Source organism: Hevea brasiliensis, chromosome 14 (assembly GCF_030052815.1).
Source record: "Hevea brasiliensis isolate MT/VB/25A 57/8 chromosome 14, ASM3005281v1, whole genome shotgun sequence".
In the NCBI taxonomy this organism is placed as follows: Eukaryota; Viridiplantae; Streptophyta; class Magnoliopsida; order Malpighiales; family Euphorbiaceae; genus Hevea; species Hevea brasiliensis.
The window spans coordinates 18,363,263-18,383,511 of NC_079506.1; the positions used below are offsets into that span (position 1 = coordinate 18,363,263).

The window sequence follows — 20,249 nt, forward strand, 5'->3', positions numbered from 1 at the left end:
TGATTTGAGCTTCAACAATTTAATTGGTGGCCTCCCAGATACTATCAAGAGCAAAAATTTAAATATGTTGTGAGTGAATCAATCCATCTTCTGATGAGTTGATTTTTGCCAATTAATTGAAAAACTATGATACATTTGATTTTTGGTCAGGTTTCTCGCGAGAAATATGCTTAGTGGGCCGATTCCTTCCTGGATTTCCAGCTTCGACAGAGCGTACGTTTCCAATAATCTAAAATTTCAAACTACATTTCTTTTTGGTTTGGATTAATAAAGACACATTGAAGTCAAGAATTTTAAACATTTTCGTGAATTATTGCTAATCATTTTTAGTTTCGTTCATTTAAATTATGAACTTTAATCAGTGTAAAATCAGGTCATGATGAATTAATGCCAAAATCTATTGATGTTGCAGGGATTTATCATATAACAATTTTACAAATTCATCGTCCAACATCACAAAGACAAAGTTAGATGGGTTTAAGATAAATGTGTAAGGAATTAATTGTATTTTCTTTTTGTGCAATTTTGTTGAATTCTCATTATCAATATGTGACAATTTTCTTTTCTTGTTGGGATGCTTGTGGCCAACTAGCGAGCCAAACAGGTATGAATATATATGATCATTGATGTCGTCTATACTCTATATCAATACGATTATAAATTGGTTCTTATGATTGTTTGGTTTTTAATTTTCTCTCCCAGGAGAACTATACTTGATTTGAAAGATAAGCATTGTCAAGGAAAAGGTATGTTTTTATATGTAATGACTCAAATTCAATACTATTACTAATACTAAGGAATGGGTAAGCTTGTAAAGACTTAAATTCAAGATTGCTACAAGCTGTAGGGAATAGGTAAGCTTAAGGACACGAAAACTTGTAGTAAGCCTGAACATGTTTTCTTGGGGCCCATTTGAGTCATAAAATATTTTAAATAATATAAATCGTAAAATCATTTACTATTTCAAAATGTGGAATAGCAAGCACAACAAAATTACACATCACAAAAAAGGAGTTCCACAAAATACAAAATATACCATAAGCAAAATGAGGCAACAAACCACTTAAACTTAGTGTCAAAATTTGTTAACTACGTCTTCAACTCTTGTCCTTGAAGGAGAGATAGAAGACGAGGATTAAGATGACCAATCCCAACAAGTAGAGAAACTACATAAGAGAATTTATAAATAAAGCAGTAATAAAATTTACAAGCACATGAAACCAGCATTCACATGACTTCCATAAAACAAACAATACATACAGGGTTATTCATGTCAATAGTGGCTCCCCTTACCCTGTATCTTATAATGTTTTAATTTATCTTATCTTTCTCTTGAGTTTACGTAACTTGGTAGATGCCAGAGACACATAAAATTAGTCTTACCTTGTGAAGCTGGTATGGACTTTGGGTACCCAGATGTCAGAGACACATAAAATTACCTTACCTGACATCCTTTTACTTTCATTTCGATGAGCTCATCTTGCATGCATGCCTTTCTATTCCTTTCTTTTCCTTTCCTTCATTTATTCTTCTTTATTTATTGTTTCTCTTCCCTTTTCGAATGGAGCCGGTAGGTCTTCCATGAACTACTACATACGTAAATGTTAGATGCAGCACCTCCGCGACATTTTAGAAATACATACATTTATATAGATTGTCCTAGGAATGCAAGAATGTCTAATAAAATAAGTCATAATGCATGAATGCACATGAATGCATTGAAGAACATTTACATATAAGAAACATTAATTTAAAGAAACATTTATTCATTTAAAAGCAAATTCATTTATAAAAATGTTTAAGGTAGTTTCCAGTCATAGACTAACCCATTAACTACTAGCTTTGCTGGAACTGCCAACACAGCTAGTTCAACTAACCTATATAGACATACTGACACTTTATTAGACACTAACCAATTATACTCATGTAATTACAGAATTATTATTCTAAGGCTCTAACAACAATTTGATAGAATCTTCTCAGTAACTAGAACTATTCTCTATGTAAGAAAAACTTAACAATATGGCCTCAAGCTCATAACAGTATTACAATTTTCATGTGGGGTCTACAAGCAATCTTATTTATATATCCAATTCTCAAATACTCAACTCGAGTGTTTAGCTCCTCTATAGTCCAATAATTGATTATCCATTTAGCTCTAAAAATTTTAGAAATATTCCTAGAAGTCCAATTTAATGCCGTTTAATTTATTAGAGTCAATTAAATTATTTTTATTAAGTTAGAATTATTTTAGAAATTAGACAGTAATTGAAGGGGATTAAAATCTCACTGATTGGTTGACAAGCATCGTTCCCGATCAATGTCCAATCAAAGTATCGAAGCCCATGATGAGGTGAATCCATTGGTGGTCTTAAATTGTTTGAGTGATGACTGGATTGATTAGAGTCAGCTCCGAAAGTCAATGTTTCTCTTTCCTCACCGTTGCAGAAAATGGCCACCAATCGGAGAACCGTCGGTCCCATCTAAAAGCTATGTTGCTAGAGTCCAATGTCGGTGGTTTCGTCAGATTTGGCCGCCGAACCGCGTTGGAGTATTTTTCTTTTTTATTTATATTTATGTTTAGGAGTATTCTCAAATTAATTTAGATGATATCATGAATAAGTTTTCACATATATATTATTATAAAAATAATATCCTAAAATCTAAAAAAATATAAAATTTAAAATGATTTTCACAAACATATTCGCTGTAAAAAAATTACTAGCATTAATAACTTAAAAACTCGCTCATAAGCTAATTTAATCTCATTGGCCTCTTGATGTTTGTTTTTTCACTCAGCTTTTTTCCCTTCAAGTTGGGTGTACTGGGGAGGTTTGCTAGCCAGAGGAATCGAGGGTTCTTTGCTAAGTTTTCCTGACTTTATTTCATTAATAATAAATTTGGATTATCGAAAAATAAATCTCATTACCGCTAACACAATACACAAAAAATCACCTCTCAATTATGTTTTCAAATAGCGGCGTTTCAGTACAACCTTAAAGGAGAACAAGTTTCATTCACCAAATCCAAGTTCAATAAGGATTGGATAACATCCCACTACAATTATAATTCGATCAACACAGAATTATACTAGCTTTTTTTTTCTTTTTTTTTTTCCCTAATTATCATCCTAATTTTGTTTAAACTTGAACTCAACACACACCAAATCATTATTATAATCTAAAAATACACATAATTTCTAATAACAACGATGATGTTGATAAGGGATATCCATGTAACGAACCTTGTTGCAACCACTTAATAAGATAGGTTAACAAACTCTATCTCATAGTCACTTTGTAGATGTATATGACACACTGCAAATTGCAACGATAGTAGCTGGTATTGTATTGTGCCCACATAATCTTCTACAGATGTTTCTTGCAGAGTATAATAATCTATTTATAAATTGCGGCGGCGAGAAAATTCGTGTTGAGGGGATTGATTACGATGGAGATAATGCAAGATCGAATTTTAATGTAGATCATGATGGAAAATGGGCTTACGCTTGTTCAGGAGGATTCTTGGACTATCTTTCGAACTATGTCAATAGAAGTGATTACATAAGAGAAACTACAAACGGAAGCTCAATATTTGAAAATGACGGAATGTTGTACAAAACAGCTCGCCTTTGTCCAGTGTCACTCTCTTACCATGGCTTCTGTATGAGGAAAGGCAACTACACAGTCAAACTTCACTTTATTGAAAATACTTTTGCCATGGATGATGATGACTACAGCAAATTAAAGGAACGTATTTTTGATGTTTATATTCAGGTAATGTTTCCATCCTTGTATTCAATTTATTTTCGTAAATATTCAGTAGACTGTTCTATTTAGTTTTATTTCATTATTACATATTGTTACATTTCTCTCTCTCTCTCTCTCTCTCTCTCTCTCTCTCTCTCTCTCTCTCTCTCTCTCTATATATATATATATATATATATATATATATTAGTTTTTAATTTCAATATTTATTTATAAGAAAGAATTGCATTTGCATAAAAAATCTATTTTCTCAAAAAAAAAAAAAATCTTTAACTGAATCAAAATTTATAGAGAAAAAATTTATTCATGATATTATAGAGAAAAAATAGTTCGACTAATACAATTCAATTTTCATAGGAGAATAAAAAATCATGATTGTTTTAGATTTGAAAAATAATTGGAAACCAGTTATAAAGGAAAAACACTTAAAACTATTTTTTCAAATTTTAATTAAACTTTAAAAAATTAAATTGTTATTTTTATATCATATGCATAATGATAATGTAATAATAATTTCATTATACTTGTTGATATCTTGATGAACATAACAGTAATAATGGTATTAATTAATTTGGAAGTAAATTAAAGCAAATAAACCGAGACAATAAAATGGTAAAAATAAATTTACTAATATCTACTTACTAATTTTCTAAAAATTTGACAAGTAAACTTCTTCTCAAAAGTATGTTATAGGTTGCAGCTTCAAAACAAAAATGCTTTTGTTGATAAATTTCTGTTGCTTATTAAAAAATATTAAATGCTTAAAAATTAATTTTCATAAATTAGGTCAAACACTCTACGATAATTAGCACTTTGAATTCTTATACAACTATATTAATTAAAAAAAAATCAAAATTTAAATTAAAGTTTTTTATGCTACGGTAAAATGTTGCTAATTAAACTTCAAAATTTTTTCCTTAAAAAAAAAAAATTACGAACCTTCCAGTGTTCTATGATCATTGATGTTTTATAAAATTATAGTGATAAAGCCTTTTAGTTGTTTAAAATTTTGTACTTTTCAAAGCGCCAATTTTGAAATAGCAGAAATTAATATAAGTGTTTTTTAGGGCAAAATTCAAGAAATTTTTTTATAATTAACCTTTTAGAAAAAAAAAAATTATAGCTCTATTGCATTTCATTACTGTTTGTCAAACATGTATTTAATTAAGGAATTACTCTTTTCATTACAGGGGGAGAGAAGATTAAAGGATTTCAACATAAAATATGAGGCAAATGGTCCAAACAGAATTGTCACCAAGGTTCAGCCTGTTGAAATACAAGATAATTTCTTGGAGATTCATCTCTTTTGGGCTGGCAAAGGATCTCAAATCGACTTAAATGGACCTCTCATATCAGCCATCGCGGTAACACCAAGTAAATAATTAAATAAAATTATCAAAGTTTAATTACATTTCCTTAAACTTCAAAGTTGATGAAAAAAATTTACTTCTTGCTTACTTCCGCTGTTTTTTTCAGACTTCAAACACGGAGAGAAACTCTCTCCTCCACAAATAGCAGGGATTGCAGTAGGTGCTGTACTGACTCCATTGCTTGTATTGACATTCATGTGGCAAATGGGCTGGTTGGAAAGCAAAGAGCTGCAAAGTGAGACTCTATACACTGCATGCATGAATGTTCAATAAATCCTTGAAGGGACTAATGTAATAATTTCCTTCTTTTTACCTTTCATTTTGTGTAAACAGAAATCCACATAGAGGTCCAAGGCAAATCTGTCACCCTCCAACAAATAATAGATGCTACTAGAAATTTTAGCTCCAAAAAGGAGATTGGGAAGGGGCGTTATGGGATAGTATACAAGGTAATGAATGACTTCATCAAGATTTGGTAGCCTCTTTTTCAAGATTAGTGAAAGAGAAATGTTACTTACATATGGTATGCATGCAGGCTGAACTGCCTGATGAAATTAAATTAGCAGTGAAGAAGATTTCTCCTGACATAAATCAGCAAGAGAAGAATGAATTAAAAAGCGAAATTTTCAGCCTGAAATCTTTGAGGCATGAGAATGTGGTTCAGTTGTTGGATGGTTATTGTGATAAGAAAGGCCTTTATCTGCTAATATATGAGTATATGGATAATGGCTCCCTACATCAGGCCTTGTTCGGTAAGAAAGCATAGCATATAAAATTTGTCTTTAATTAAGTTGCAAAATTGATTATAAATACTTCCTTGATGAATTTGTAGATCCAAATTCAAGAACCATTCTTGATTGGAAAGTGAGATATGATATATGCTTGGGGATAGCAAAAGGTTTGAAGTATCTGCATGAAGAAAAAAGATTTGATATCGTCCATGGAAACATAAAAGCTGCAAATATTCTGCTTGACAAATCTTACACTGCTAAGTTATCGGACTTCGGATTAGCAAGGCTTTGCCGTGAGGAAGATCCATTCATGTCTATCATCAAAGCAAGAGCAGCAAGGTAATCTGTTAATTTCTGTCTCTATATATATAGGGAGAGAGAGAGGACTAATTAAGAGGTAATATGTTATTATAGAGTATATATGGCACCTGAGTATGCAAGAGGAGAGGTCATCACCGTTAAAGCAGATGTCTACAGCTTTGGAGTTGTTGTACTGGAAATTGTCAGTGGGAAAATCAGTGCAGATCATACGCGAAATGGGGAAATTGATTTCCTCCTTGACAGGGTAAGTGAAGCTTAGCATAATTCAATTACAATTGGAAAATCATTTATATTCAACTGCTCCTTAATCAGTACCCTAAGAGCACTTATTAGAAAAACAATTTTAATATTAAATCTTTGTCACTTTCATTCTTTATCTGTTATTTGAAAAATTATAAAGCAGAAAAAGCCACATATACATATAAAAATTCACATATGCATATACATACAAATTTGTGAGTTATATTTAATATAGATAATAATTCCGCTATGTGATTACAGGCTTGGGTTTTGCACACCAAGAAAAGGATTCTGGATTTGGTTGATAAGAAGTTATCCAATTATGATAGAAAGCAAGCTATCACTGTGCTAAATTTAGCAATCACGTGCATCAATCACTCCGCTACTCTCAGGCCTACAATGTCTGAAGTTGTGGGTGTACTGTCTGAAGAAATAACCCTTGATCAAATTTCCAAAGCCAACACTTCTTAATGAGCAAAATTGAGATACTTCCCCTTTTGAATGATAATCATGTGTTGGAGTTTGGGATTGCTATATATCGTGCTGGATCGATTTATCTGTACACATGCACGTATAGACAAGTCTTGTGAATATTATTATTAACTCTTGTGATTTTTTTTTTCTTGTGACTTTGGCACGGATGTATAAGTGCATAATTTGCATTTCCAATGGATTTATTACTTGGGTGTGGATGTGTTCTTGCTCTATGACCTGCTATAGCCTATTTTTGGAAGAAAAAAAAATTGTGTATATATATATATATATATATGAATGAAAATTCTTAGTTGCACCAGGGTGTTTTATGGTGGGATTCACCATTATTTTAATAATGTGTTATTTATTCATTGGATGAGTGTATACACCCTGGTGTAGGCAAAAAATTCTCGTAAATTAGAGGAAACAGAAGGAAAAGAGAGCCATGAAATCTGTTTTTGGTTTAAAGGAGTATATAGAAAATGAGAGAAACTCACTTCTAATAAAAATTATTATTAGTTAATATGAAATTCTAATTTTATTCAGTGATAAATATTTTATTCATTATAAATTTGTAGCTTAAAAAAAAATAGTAACAAATAAATTTTACTTAATATTTATTATAATGTGATTTTTTTTTCACTATATTTATGTGTCTTTTTTATCTGAGGAGCAAAATTTATTTGTAAGTTTTTAAATTTTTTGAATTTTTGTATGTCATAGGTATCACTCTTATGACTATAGTAACATGTGAATATGATTATGAAGATTTTGTAATTATTGCCAATATCAAATGACATCCTTCCAAATTTAATAATATTTATATAAATTAAAATATATTATTTTCTCATTTCTTGTTTAATATTGACGCATCCAATAATGTTTGGATGATTAATATCATAAAAGTGCATTTTATATGTGATGGTATGAGATTTTAATTTTCTTCATTCTATTTAGTTTAAATGTAAATTAATTATAAATTGTTAATGTTTTTATGTGTATAAACATATTTTTCATTTTTTAAATTAATTAGTCAATCTTAGATAAATTGTTGATTTTGACGATGAGATTATAAGAAAACTTAATTATTTTTTTGCATATATTTATGTAAGAAATTATATTTCTCTCAATATTAATTTTACGTTATTATGTTTTAAATTTTTAAAATAATAAAAACGAGAGAAAGATAAAAAAGGAAAAGAAAAAAAAATTCACTACATGGGAGTATAAAATTTATAATTATTATAAGTAATTAAAAATACATTATTAAACTTATATTCATGTTTTAATCTATAATATATTTATAATATATATAATATAATCTATAATTTAAAAAATAAAAATATTTATTAAATATATTATATAACATATTAAATAAATTTTAAAATTATTTGTATTGAACAATATGATAATATAAAAATCAATGTAATGAAAATAAAAATTTATAATGATAATATACTAAACTTTAAACTTCAAAATACGTTTGAAATCTTATAATTTTTTTTAATTATATAAATAATTTTCTTTCGCAATAAAATATAGGTAAATCAAACCTTTTTTTTAAATAAAATAATAGAGTTTGAATGAATTATAATTTCTAAGTATTTTCACCCATTTATTTTTTAAAACTTATTATTATAATTTTTTATATATTACATTTAATTTTGTAATTAAGCTAGTAAATCAAACTTTTTTTAAAGTAAAATAATAGAGCTAATTAAATTTTTAAGTATTTTCACCCATTTATTTTTTAAAAAATATTATTATAATTTTTTTATATATTACATTTAATTTTGTAATTAAGTTAGTTTTATATATTAATAAAATAACACATAACTTTCAAATAAAAAAAATAATTCTAGAATTAATAAATATTTTATTTATATAATTAATTAAAATAACATTAAAATTCATATTTTAATTTAAATAATTAAATATAATATTTATAACACTATAATAAAATTATATCATATATAAAAATTTGCAAAAAATTATATAAAAAAAATTAAATCATGAATCTATATATTAAGTAACATAATGTGCAATACACGTTACATATACATATATATATATATATATATATATATATATATATATATATATATATATATATATATATATATATATATATATATATATATATGCTTTAATATATATATGCTTTCCTTCTTAATAATTTTATTAAAAAAAGCAAATTAAAAAATATTGATGAGATTTTCAACTAATTATTATATAAAAGACAATTTATTTTTGTTGTTATTTTAACTTAGATATGGATTTTCTATCATAATTTTTAGTTTTTATAAAGTAAAGTTTACTTTGTCAATAATTATTTTTGAGTAAATTATTAAAGTGTAATTTGGGAAGGAAATTTGCGTGCGGAGTAGCTTGTGCGCCAAATTTGGTCACTCTTGCTCTTTGGGTATTTGGTCACTCTTGCTCTTCCAATTTTTTTTTTTTTTTTTTTCTCTTCTCAATAAAGGTGAGAATTACATTAGCTGATCCAATACCTTCACAATAGGCCTAGTTCAAACTCATATCATAAAATTGGGCTCAAATTGGCCCACCCCTTGAGGAATTTAAAATGGCTATTATTTATTTATTTATTATACAATTAAAGCTCAATGATCGAAAAACAATTAATGTACTACAATGGTAATTTTAAATTTAATGAAAATCGATTCTCAAAAAATAAAACGAAATTATTAAATTTATAAAAAAAATGAGTTATTCAAATAAATATATATATATATATATACACACCACAAGTTCAAATAAATGGCACTGTTGGGATCCCACTTGAGGACAATAGCAGTAATATATAAAACGCCATTGCAAGAATTCAAGCAGTTTAATGGTGGTTCTAAGGCCATAACACTGTCCGGGGAGAATGTCAAGTGGGTGCCACCACCACCTGATATGGTGAAACTTAACACAGATATGCAGCAATCCAAGGAGATGGTTTCTGTGGCTTCGGTATGGTTGCACATAATTCTGGTGGTGATGTTTTAATGACTGGCTGTTGTAAGCTAGCTTCATTGTCCCTGTTGATGATGCCGAAGCAGAAGCAGCCTTGTTGGTCTCGGTAGAGCATTGGAGGCTGGTTTCAAAAACATTATCCGAGAGACAGAAACGTTATTGTCTTCTTATTATGCGACTCGAATCTTGCAAATATTGGATCTCTCACAGAGTTAATGTGGCTCACTACCTTGCCAAATTGGCTCTTAGTTTTGATGTCGGAGCAGTCATTTGGATGGAGGAACTTCCCCCACAGGTGTCTTATGTTGTGTTTTCAGACTCTGCTTCCCCTTAGGGTCTGTTTCTCATGCACTCTTGTTACAAGTTTATTCGAATAATTCATTAAAGATAATATTAACTCACGGTTTACTTTACTATTTTTTTTACCAACCTATTAAAAGAAAGTGATAATAATTTAGAAAGTAAAAACTAGTGAAAATCATAGGAATATCATTAATTATAGCGATAAAACTAGTTAAGAATAAAGGAAAAATAGAGGTAGAATTTCGTTTGAGGATTAATTAACAATTAATTATAAAAATACAATAATACAAAAGAATTATCTACTTTCTCTCAGCATCAAGTCCATTTGCTAAGAAAAGGAATATATGCATTCTTAAATTATACAATTAGAAAAGAACAGTGAAGTTCCTCAAGCACCCAGGCAAGCAGCATCTAACTTGTATATTAGATATAGGATCCTTAAGCGGACAAATATGAGAATTTCCCTTCAATTCTGAAGCAGGATGGCTAATAATCATTTGAATCAAATAGAATCCAATAATTTATATGTTTAGATGCATATGATAATATTTAAAAAAAAAAATAGTAAGTATAATATTAATATCAGAGAAGCTTAACTTAATTCTTAAGTAAAGAATCTCCCTGAATGAAAGAATAAGTCAAAATTTTCACCACCCAAAAGCCATCAATTATATACTTGCTTTAAAGTTTTAGCGGCTTACTCTCTCCCTTCCTTCTCTCCTCTCCTATCCTCTCTTTTCCTTTTCTCTTTGAATTTCTTCTTTGACTGGGTACCCAAATTGATTTTCTTTATTTATTTTATTATCTTTTTATTAATTTTTTTTTTCACAATTTTATGTTTATCCCCTCATATCTATATTTATTAGGAATGGATCTACATTTTCTTCCCTAATATTAGGGTCTTACTCCCCAAGATCCTATTTTATTGTCATTAGCGAGATTTTGTTTATTTTTTTACTATATTTGATGGGCTCTTTTGCAGTTTGAAATATAACATAAATTGTTGATTCCTTTTGATGAAAGATTTTTGAATCTTTAAGTATAGATAATGATTTTCTATCAATAAAGTCTATTAGTGTAGTCTTTTCCTCCATTGATGTTTGATAGTTTACTTTCTTATGTGGGTCATAAAGATAGCTAATACTGCCATGGTTCCTTGGGTTGCCAGATGCTAGTAGATGGGTCTCAGGTTGCCTGAAATCACAAGGAAAGTGAGGTGGTGGCCTAATGGCAACCACTTCGACGTTCAAATTAGAGAGTGCGGTGAAAGCTTTAACCATAAAACAGGAGAATTGTGAGAGAATGTAAAGCATACCTGAGTAGGCATTGAAGCCTATTTATACAGTGATAGAGACAGCTAGCGCTAATCCTAGGATTCTATTAGTCAATCTCAAGTTCTTATTTTGCCATACACAATGGAGTTGTTCTGTGTTATTCCCAGTGAGGATCATGTCAACCATACTCAATAGCATTTGTTTTGAGGCCATGTCATTCTGAGCTCAGTTCTATAGCTACAGTCTCTTGCTTATCAATTTGTAATCATCCAAGCTACTACCTAGTTAGATGATCTAGTCGATCTCTATGAACTCAAAGATAATCTGATGATCTTACCGATCTCCATGAGCTTGGAGATGATTAAACTTGAACCGATGCCCTGCTTGAGCTAGTTTGTGGCTAGGTCTAATCTACTTTGGATTGGGTTTGGATCTAGTGAATTTGACCTACTAGAGATTGGATTTTGGAGTAAAGTATATGATTACTACCCTCCCCTAGTTTCAATCTTTAGGTTCAGTGATCAAACATTATTCCATTGAAGATTTCACCTGATTGGAAAAACTAGCTCTTAGAGTAGGGGTTGAGAGTGATAATGAGGATGAAGGGTTTGTGGGTCTCAAGACCTACATGTGAATGAAAAAGTTAGAGTTGATCCCCTAATCTCTTAGTTTGTAACAACTCTGTTTTGCTGAGTAATGTAGTTCCTTCTATTTACTCGCGCTGATCTCTTATCATTTCCGATCTTCAATAGGTCTTAATTAAAAATAAATTAAATAGACTTATGTCTGAACTTGATAAATTTCGGTGCTAATATAAAATTTTGCTTTTCTTTCTTTTTTTTTTTTTCAAAATTTAGTGATGGAAACTAATTCATTATAGCTCATTTTAAATCTGTTTGAAAAATTATTAAATACATTGTTAATTTCTATAGCTAAGCTATGTATTCCTTATAGTAAAATTAGTGGAAAGAGAGCATGTTTGAAGGAGCTTGAGTCCATTAAAGTGTACTATCTATGATGATATTAACCAATCTTGGAAAAGCTCACTATGTAGTCTTATCAGTAGCAATCAAATTAAAGCCTTACTTTGAAGCCTACACCGTAGAAGTCCGAACAAATTACCATTACGAAATATCTTACACAGACCAGAGACGTCTGAACATTTAGCACCATGGTCAGTCATTCTTGGAGCTTATGCATCAAATACATGCCAAGGACAGCACTAAAGGCACAAATACTTGCAAATTTTATGGCTGAGCTAACTTTAGTTCCTGAAAGAGAAGATGAACTCATGAAATAGTGGAACATATGGTCAAATGGAGCATCAAGCTCTTCCGACATAGGAATAGGTGTAATATTAGAATGATCACACAAAGCAAAGTTAAAGTATGCAGCAAAGCTAACATTCCAAGCACTACAAGAAAAAAGGAGATTTGAAACCGAATATTCGGTTTCAAATCAGTGAAAATCGGTTTCTAAATACATTTAGAAACCGATTTGAAACCGAAATATTCAGTTTTAAATCCACAAGTTTCTAAATAAATTTGAAACGGAAAATGGCGTCCGTTTCAAATTCTGAAGCTATTTTCAAACCACTATTCCGTTTCAAATTTAGAAACCACATATATTCGGTTTCAAATTCCGTTTTAATTTAAAAACGGATATTTTGGTTTCAATTTTTTTGAAACAGAAATTCCGTTTCAAATCGGTTTCTAAATTCTGAAACCGATCCTTGTGTTATTGGATTAGAAACGGAAAAATTCGTTTTTAATCCGTTTCAAATTACTAGTAGAAAATTTTTATTTTTTTATTTAATATATTATTTCCTGTATTGAAGCATATAATATAATATTAATTTTAAATGCTCAACATCATAATATTTACAATATCAGGCTGTCAAATATCAAATATCAGTCAATATTATATATAAATATGACAGTGAAGGGTTATGACAATAATGTACTGTATGGAAAAATAAAATATCATAATAACAAAAAAAACAAGCTACTTGTCATTAACAAGATCATCACTCATCACCACTATCAGCCTCTCTACCATCATCCTGATGAGTCGCATCTGGAGTTGGGGCTGTAAACTGCGTACTCTGCATCATTTGTGCCATCATGTTTTGCATCATTTGTTGCATGCGCTCCTCCAGTGTCTGCTCACGTTGTCTATATCTCTCCTCTAGCATCAACTCGCGTTGTCGGTCTCTCTCCTCCATTGCAACCAAACTATCCTTGAGCGTTGCAACAGTCTGATGCAATTGTTGAATCTCTTCCTCCATTGCCTCCGACTGAGCGCAATAGGATGCAGTAGAAGATGATCCATGTGATGAGCTAGGGTAAAAAATTGATGCTTGAGATCCAATGCCATAAACCCTGTTCTTCTTCTCCCCCCCCACAACTTGATAATATAGTGCGACCTCATCTACAATAGGAGGGTCATTGCACCCCTCTTGTGGTTGAGACGACTGCTCCTTAAGCGCCAAAAATGCATCCTGCATAAGTTAATACACATATTTTAAATTTATTTTTCTTGGCAATTGAATAAACAAACTCACTTATTCATTTTTTTCGTATAATTGAAAGACATAAAATACTTGTTCACTTACCTTAATTGATTGCGCTCGTGAATCAACCATATCGGAGGTGCCTTTCCTAGTGTGGGTCTTATGGAAAAGTTCATAAGGAAAAGGTCTTCGGCCAAGCTTGGCTTCCTGAAAAGATATAATGATTTTAGTGATGTTTATAATAATGTTCGATTATTTGCTACTAATATGTAGACAGACAATAAAAAAACCAAAGAAATATGAAATCATTACCATTCTATCTGCGTGAGTAGCATGTGAAATGAACCCTGTGGTGTCTAGAGATGGCAGCCCCAACTCCCCCTATCTCACTACAGCGGTTAGCAGTGAACTGATGGCTCTTGGCTTTAAACTCTGGGCTACTCCATGCCTCCTTCCATTTTTGCATTGTACTATTAGGCACGATGACCTTGGATTTTCCTTTCCTGACATTGCACATTAGCGCCTTGTAGCGCTCTGCAGCCTTACGCCTCCAAGCTTCCTTTACCAGTGGAGTCACCTCTTGCCAATCAAAGTAGTTCTGTTATAAAACAAATAAAAATGAAGACAGTTGTATTAGTATGATAATATTTTAGAAAATATTGACAGCATTTTCCCTTAATTTTAGACAATCCAGCCTAGTTATTTGGTATTAATTGCACCTGTTCAAAACACTTCATATATTCTCAACAACAAATAGCATCCACCCCAACTACAACAACTCACAACAATATATATTTTCAACATCCTCAACACACAAGCTGTACATAGAACATTTAAGCATTAATATACTTCAATTGTGTTCTTTTACATTAATTCACAAATTCTCATCACTTAAATGATATTTGTTTGTAACATTCTTTTTTGAGGTTTCATAAACTATGCAAATTAGTTATCTGATAGATAATTATATTTAAATATTTATTTTATTACCTGAAATTCATCCCAGTAAAACTCTTTTGTTTCAGGCGTGATAGTTTTCCAACAGTGCCCCTCTGGGTCCATCCTCTCCTTGAAGATATTCTTCATCTTCTTAGCACATTCCTCAGATGGATGTAACCTGTACAAAAGAAAGACAGCAAATATATTGATTTTATGTAAATGTAGAAACATGGTACTTCAATTGCCAATGATATGTACTACCAAATCATAGATAAAGTTAATTAATTTTTAATACTTACGTGCCATTAATGAGCTTTATTCGTTTCTTTCTTCCAAATGTAGTGAGTGATAGACCATCCATTGATGATATTGGTGATGCCCCAACTGAATGACCTTCATGACCAGAGGTTGATCCAATTGCAGGCTCAGAAGATGGGGTAATAGGTGGTGGCGGTGGAGGTGGAGGTGTAGCTCGATCTCGTGTGTTGAAGCAAGAGACCCTCCGGATCCGGTGTCGACCTCCCGGTGGATCGTGAAGGAACACGAGGCTGACCTGTGTAGATTGGTCTAGTTGATCATTGGACTCATCCCGCATGTAATCGCCTTGACCGTGAATGACCCAACAAACCTCCCCGCGATCGTTGCCTCGCATCTGCATAAATAATTGTATTAACAAGTTAGCTTCATTCAACTTATGATACATAATACAGATGAAATTTTCCAATAGTTAGAATTTATACTTCAAGTTTAGAAATATAAATTCATTAAGAGAAATACCTAATTCTAATTAGTATCACTATCATATACATCATCGCATTCCTCATCGCTTTCTGAGTCCAACTCAAGCTCTTCTTCATCTTCAACATCCTCTTCATTAATTTCAACTAGTACACCATTTTGATCATTCAAATATTGTTGTTGATCATCATCATCATCAATTTGAATCAAAGGGACTTCCATTTCATCTTCTTGAAATGGTTCTTCCCGTGCAGGGGGGGTTGTCACATTCACTTGCTCAGGAAGATCAATAACAGATCTCGCTTTGATTTTGAACACGGCCCACCAATCATCCTTGTCACGCTTTAAGCTTGGATATATGGAATAATTCACCTGAGCAGCTTGGATAGCAAGAACAAATGGTTCATACCTATTGAAGGATCTTTTATGATTAATATCCACAAGTTTATATTTTGGATGAATCTTTGTTCCCACATTTGGTGTTGGATCAAACCAATCACATTTAAACAATACAGTTCTTTTGATTGGTAATCCAGGGTACTCCAATCGTAGCACTTCAATTAATTGTCCATAGTAGTCACTTTCATTAGTACTGTAATTAGTCCCCTTGATACATACCCCACTGTTCATCGTTGCCCTATGCGAACCATGACTTTTAGTGTGAAATTTATAACCATTAACTACATAACTATTGTAGGACATAACACTTCTTAATGGACCCTTTGATAGATCCTTTAAAAACTGGCTTGATATATTGTTGGAGGGATTGTGAACATATTTATTGAACCACTTGTCAAATTCACGCTCTAGTTTCTCATCAACTTGTTTATCATTGATATTTGGATTGGCCATGTGTAACTCATTAACAAAAATGCTGCACACAATGAAAATAGTTAATTAAATGTTTGGAATCAATAATGGCATTGCAACAATTATAATAATTGAATATTAGAAAAACTTACTCAATGTACGGTTTTACTTCTATACAATTCAACAAGATGTACATTTGTGCTGCTTGAAATTCTTGTTCTGTGAGATATCTAACCTTTCCTTTTCCCAGTGGCCTACCGGAATGAGTGAAAATTGATAGATTCCCTAGATGTTCATCCATATGTTCGACTGTATCATCATTGCGTGGAACCTTTCGATGCCTTGTGTTGACATGGGGTTCAAAATAATGAGCGCAGAATGACGATGCTTCTTCAACTAAGTATGCATTGCATATGGAACCTTCCACTTTGGCTTTATTTTTCACATTATTTTTTAACTTCCTAAGGTACCTGTACCATTTACTATTTAGTCACAACAAAGTTTTTATTTCTCCATGTAATGATAGTATACAACAATACATTAAACTAGTTACCTCTCAAATGGATACATCCACCGATATTGCACAGGACCAAAGAATCCATTCTTCATAAGCCAAATTCACTGGGAGATGTTCCATGGAGTCAAAGAAACTTGGAGGAATATACGCTCTAGTTTACATAATATAATAGGAATCTCTTCATTGAGTGTAACATGGCTTCTTCTCTAAGTGTTGTTGAAGTTAACTCTCTAAAGAAATTGCTCAATTCGGTCAATGCTTGCCACACATTTTTTGGAAGCAATTCCCTAAATGCTATTGGGAGTAATCTTTGCATAAAGACATGACAATCATGGCTTTTCATCCCAAACAACTTTAGTTTTCTCATGTCTATACACCTACCCATGTTTGACACATAACCATCTGGGAATCTAAGATTTTTAAGCCATTCACACAACACTGCTTTTGATTGTTTGTCTAATGTGTAACATGCTTTAGGATACTTTCTGCCATATCCCTCTCTAACTCAGTCGGTGACAAAACTCTTTCAAATCTTCTCTTGATTTTGCATTGTCCTTCGTCTTCCCTTCAACATTCATCAAAGATTAAAAATATTTTCAAATACATTTTTCTCTATATGCATGACATCCAAGTTGTGGCGAAGCATGTTAGTACTCCAATATGGCAAATCCCAAAAAATGCTCCGTCTCTTCCAACCCGTGTTTTTTGCTTTGCAACTGTTATTCTCATCTGCACCCATATCTGTGACACACATTAATCCTAGATGTTCTATTTGTTCTAAAATTTCCTCACCAGATAGAATGGGGGGAGCACTTTTTGTAACTGTCTTGTTCTTTCTAAAAGCAATTTTATTCCGTCTGAAAGGATGGTTAGCTGGTAAGAATTTACGGTGATTGTCAAACCATGATTGTTTACCACCCTTTGTCAATGTGAATGCATCTGAATCGTCCCTACAATATGGACAAGCAGTCTTGCCTGCTGTGCTCCAACCGGATAACATTGAATATGCAGGGAAATCACTTATTGTCCATAATAACGCAACCCTCATATTAAAATTATTCTTCTTTGATGCATCATATGTCTCAACTCCAACTTCCCACAACTGTTTCAACTCTGCAATAAGGGGCTGTAAGTACACATCCAATTTGTCTTTTGGGTTTCTCGGACCAGGAACTAGTACCGTTAGGAACATATACTCTTCCTTCATACATAACCAAGGAGGCAAATTGTAAGGAGTGACAATGACTGGCCAAGATGAATATTGTTGTCCAGACTGACCGAATGGTTGAAACCCATCGGTGCACAGTCCTAGCCTTACATTCCGAACCTCAAGAAGAAATGAAGGATGTGTTTTATTAAAATGCTTCCATGTAGTTGCATCTGAACAATGACACATTACCCCATCTTCATGGTCATGCTCAGCATGCCATCTCATTTCTTTTGCTGTTGCATTCGAAGCATATAATCTTTGCAATCTCTGTGTGAGAGGAAAGTAGTACATTTTCTTATGTGGCACATTGGTTTGAAAATTAGAAGAGCCTCGACTATGTCGTTTGAACCGTGGATGGTCACAAAATTTGCAATTCGTTAACTCACTATCTTCAGCCCAATATAACATACATCCATTAGTACAACAATGAATCTTCTCAACAGGTAGGCCCAATGCTTGAACCAACTTCTTCAGTCAGTAAAAAGTTTTGATCATTAAATTTTCATCCGGTAACACCTCTTTCATAAGTTGACAAATGTCATCAAAACACCTTTCTGACAAATGATGTTCTGCCTTGATGTTCAACATCCTTGCAACAACTGAGAGCTGCGAATGGCTTTCACAACCTGGCCACACCTCTTGATTAACAGCTTGCAACATGTCATACAATTTTTGAGCTGATGGATTTGGAGGCTCCTCCATTACATCCTGAAAGAAATCAGGACCTGCTGCATCCATTACCATTTGCTCATAGGTATTGCTTGTGCTATTATCAACCTCTTGAACAGACTCCGCTATCATAACATTTATGTTTTGACTATCAATATTACTTGTGCGGGGTTCCCCATGTAGAATCCATTTATAATAATATGGCACAAATCCATGCTTCATCAAATGTAACCGAATTGTATTCTCATCATCATAATTACGATTATGACACTTTCGATGATTACATGGACACTTGATTTATCCCCATCCATCCACTGGATGGTGCTTAGCAAATGTTATGAATTGTTCAATACCTTCTATGAATTCTGAGGTCAATAGACCATCTTTTAACCTAGCATACATCCATCTCCGATCTGATCCCATTTTCCTAATAGCTGTGTAATAATTAAGTGAATATTAGTAATGATATGTCATATATCAGAATTACATCATATCCCCAATCATGCGTTGAAAGGTAAGGCCCTAACCCAATTAGAATTGTATCATCTCTACCAATAATGCATGGATAATGACATGTCATATATTTGTAAAAATTCAAAGAAGATCTCCCATTAGTTCTCCAAGTGCACAACATAAAATTTGCACCAGAGAACAATGAGAGATGTTACAAAATTTCTACAAATAGAAAAATTATCACCTCAAAAATTGATATGCATGCATCTACAAATTAAAACGCCATATTAAAATATTACTTACCCGTGATAATCGAAAGCAAGGGACAAAATAACGAGAGATAGTGACCAAAAGAGAATGAGACAGATCAGAGTTCAAAAAAAAAAAAAAAAAGAAATTCCGTCAGTAAATTATTGTATAAAATTTAACACCTCAAAGTAAATAAATAAATAAATAACTACATTATATGGCATAATAGTATAAAATTAAAAAACATAATAATCATTAAAATTAAAGGACATGAAAAAATAGATATTAGTATAGCAATAAAATAAACATACAATCTTTTATTTGTAATTTTATTTATTTCTTCAATTTTCAATAAAGTTTCTTTACTTTATTTTTATCTCTTTCTTCTTGAAGTTTTGGATTAAACCTTTGCTGTTCTTTGAAGATTTGTTCATGTAATTATCTCTACACACTACACATTGCATCACATTGACTAATAGAAAATTTTTGCATGATAATAAAAAAGTAATTAAATTACCTAAATTATAAATAAATACTCTTTAATTTGATTAAATTACTTTTTATCTAACCTAATTAAGAGAAAGACTATGTTTAATAAAGATAAGGTAAAATTAAAAAAAAAATAATGTTCCTTGCTCTTTTTAGAACAACACATAAATAATTATGAATAAAATAACTTTTAAGAAAACAATA

At 31.5% G+C, this 20,249-nt stretch overlaps 4 protein-coding genes across 4 annotated transcripts in view; 1 reads left to right on the forward strand and 3 right to left on the reverse strand.

Annotated features, from left to right (window-relative positions):
• LOC110638674 (probable LRR receptor-like serine/threonine-protein kinase At1g53440) overlaps positions 1-7,123 on the forward strand; it is a 41,295-nt gene extending 34,172 nt beyond the window's left edge. The window contains exons 13-24 of the mRNA XM_058134904.1: positions 1-69; positions 151-213; positions 413-490; positions 703-746; positions 3,388-3,776; positions 4,958-5,141; positions 5,244-5,372; positions 5,471-5,586; positions 5,673-5,889; positions 5,970-6,207; positions 6,283-6,433; positions 6,691-7,123. Of these exons, the coding sequence (XP_057990887.1) occupies positions 1-69; positions 151-213; positions 413-490; positions 703-746; positions 3,388-3,776; positions 4,958-5,141; positions 5,244-5,372; positions 5,471-5,586; positions 5,673-5,889; positions 5,970-6,207; positions 6,283-6,433; positions 6,691-6,900 (1,888 nt within the window). The 3' untranslated portion in view covers positions 6,901-7,123. The remainder of the gene's footprint in view (positions 70-150; positions 214-412; positions 491-702; positions 747-3,387; positions 3,777-4,957; positions 5,142-5,243; positions 5,373-5,470; positions 5,587-5,672; positions 5,890-5,969; positions 6,208-6,282; positions 6,434-6,690) is intronic.
• A 6,237-nt stretch (positions 7,124-13,360) lies between these two features.
• Positions 13,361-14,708, reverse strand: LOC110656172 (uncharacterized). Its single transcript, XM_058134351.1, has 5 exons — positions 14,691-14,708; positions 14,459-14,569; positions 14,284-14,352; positions 14,074-14,178; positions 13,361-13,959 (listed from the first exon to the last, which is right to left on the reverse strand). The coding sequence occupies exons 1-5, from the start codon at positions 14,706-14,708 to the stop codon at positions 13,486-13,488; spliced, it is 777 nt and encodes a 258-aa protein (XP_057990334.1). The 3' UTR covers positions 13,361-13,485.
• A 976-nt stretch (positions 14,709-15,684) lies between these two features.
• LOC110656171 (uncharacterized) lies at positions 15,685-17,042 on the reverse strand. Its single transcript, XM_058134905.1, has 3 exons — positions 17,012-17,042; positions 16,611-16,928; positions 15,685-16,522 (listed from the first exon to the last, which is right to left on the reverse strand). Exons 1-3 carry the CDS (start codon positions 17,026-17,028, stop codon positions 15,694-15,696), a joined length of 1,164 nt encoding a protein of 387 aa, XP_057990888.1. The 5' UTR covers positions 17,029-17,042; the 3' UTR covers positions 15,685-15,693.
• A 510-nt stretch (positions 17,043-17,552) lies between these two features.
• On the reverse strand, positions 17,553-18,986 carry LOC131172815 (uncharacterized). Its single transcript, XM_058134352.1, has 2 exons — positions 18,702-18,986; positions 17,553-18,653 (listed from the first exon to the last, which is right to left on the reverse strand). The coding sequence occupies exons 1-2, from the start codon at positions 18,984-18,986 to the stop codon at positions 17,553-17,555; spliced, it is 1,386 nt and encodes a 461-aa protein (XP_057990335.1).
• Positions 18,987-20,249: the final 1,263 nt, after the last annotated feature.

Coding starts and splice junctions, on each gene's coding strand:
- LOC110656171 (XM_058134905.1), bottom strand. Junction 16,523..16,610: donor GAAGTAAAACCGTACATTGA/GTAAGTTTTTCT, acceptor CATTGTGTGCAG/CATTTTTGTTAATGAGTTAC.
- LOC110656172 (XM_058134351.1), bottom strand. Junction 14,179..14,283: donor CTACTCACGCAGATAGAATG/GTAATGATTTCA, acceptor ATATCTTTTCAG/GAAGCCAAGCTTGGCCGAAG. Junction 13,960..14,073: donor CACGAGCGCAATCAATTAAG/GTAAGTGAACAA, acceptor TAACTTATGCAG/GATGCATTTTTGGCGCTTAA.
- LOC131172815 (XM_058134352.1), bottom strand. CDS start 18,986: ATGATAGCGGAGTCTGTTCAAGAGGTTGATAATAGCACAAGCAATACC. Junction 18,654..18,701: donor TTTGTCAACTTATGAAAGAG/GTGTTACCGGAT, acceptor TACTGACTGAAG/AAGTTGGTTCAAGCATTGGG.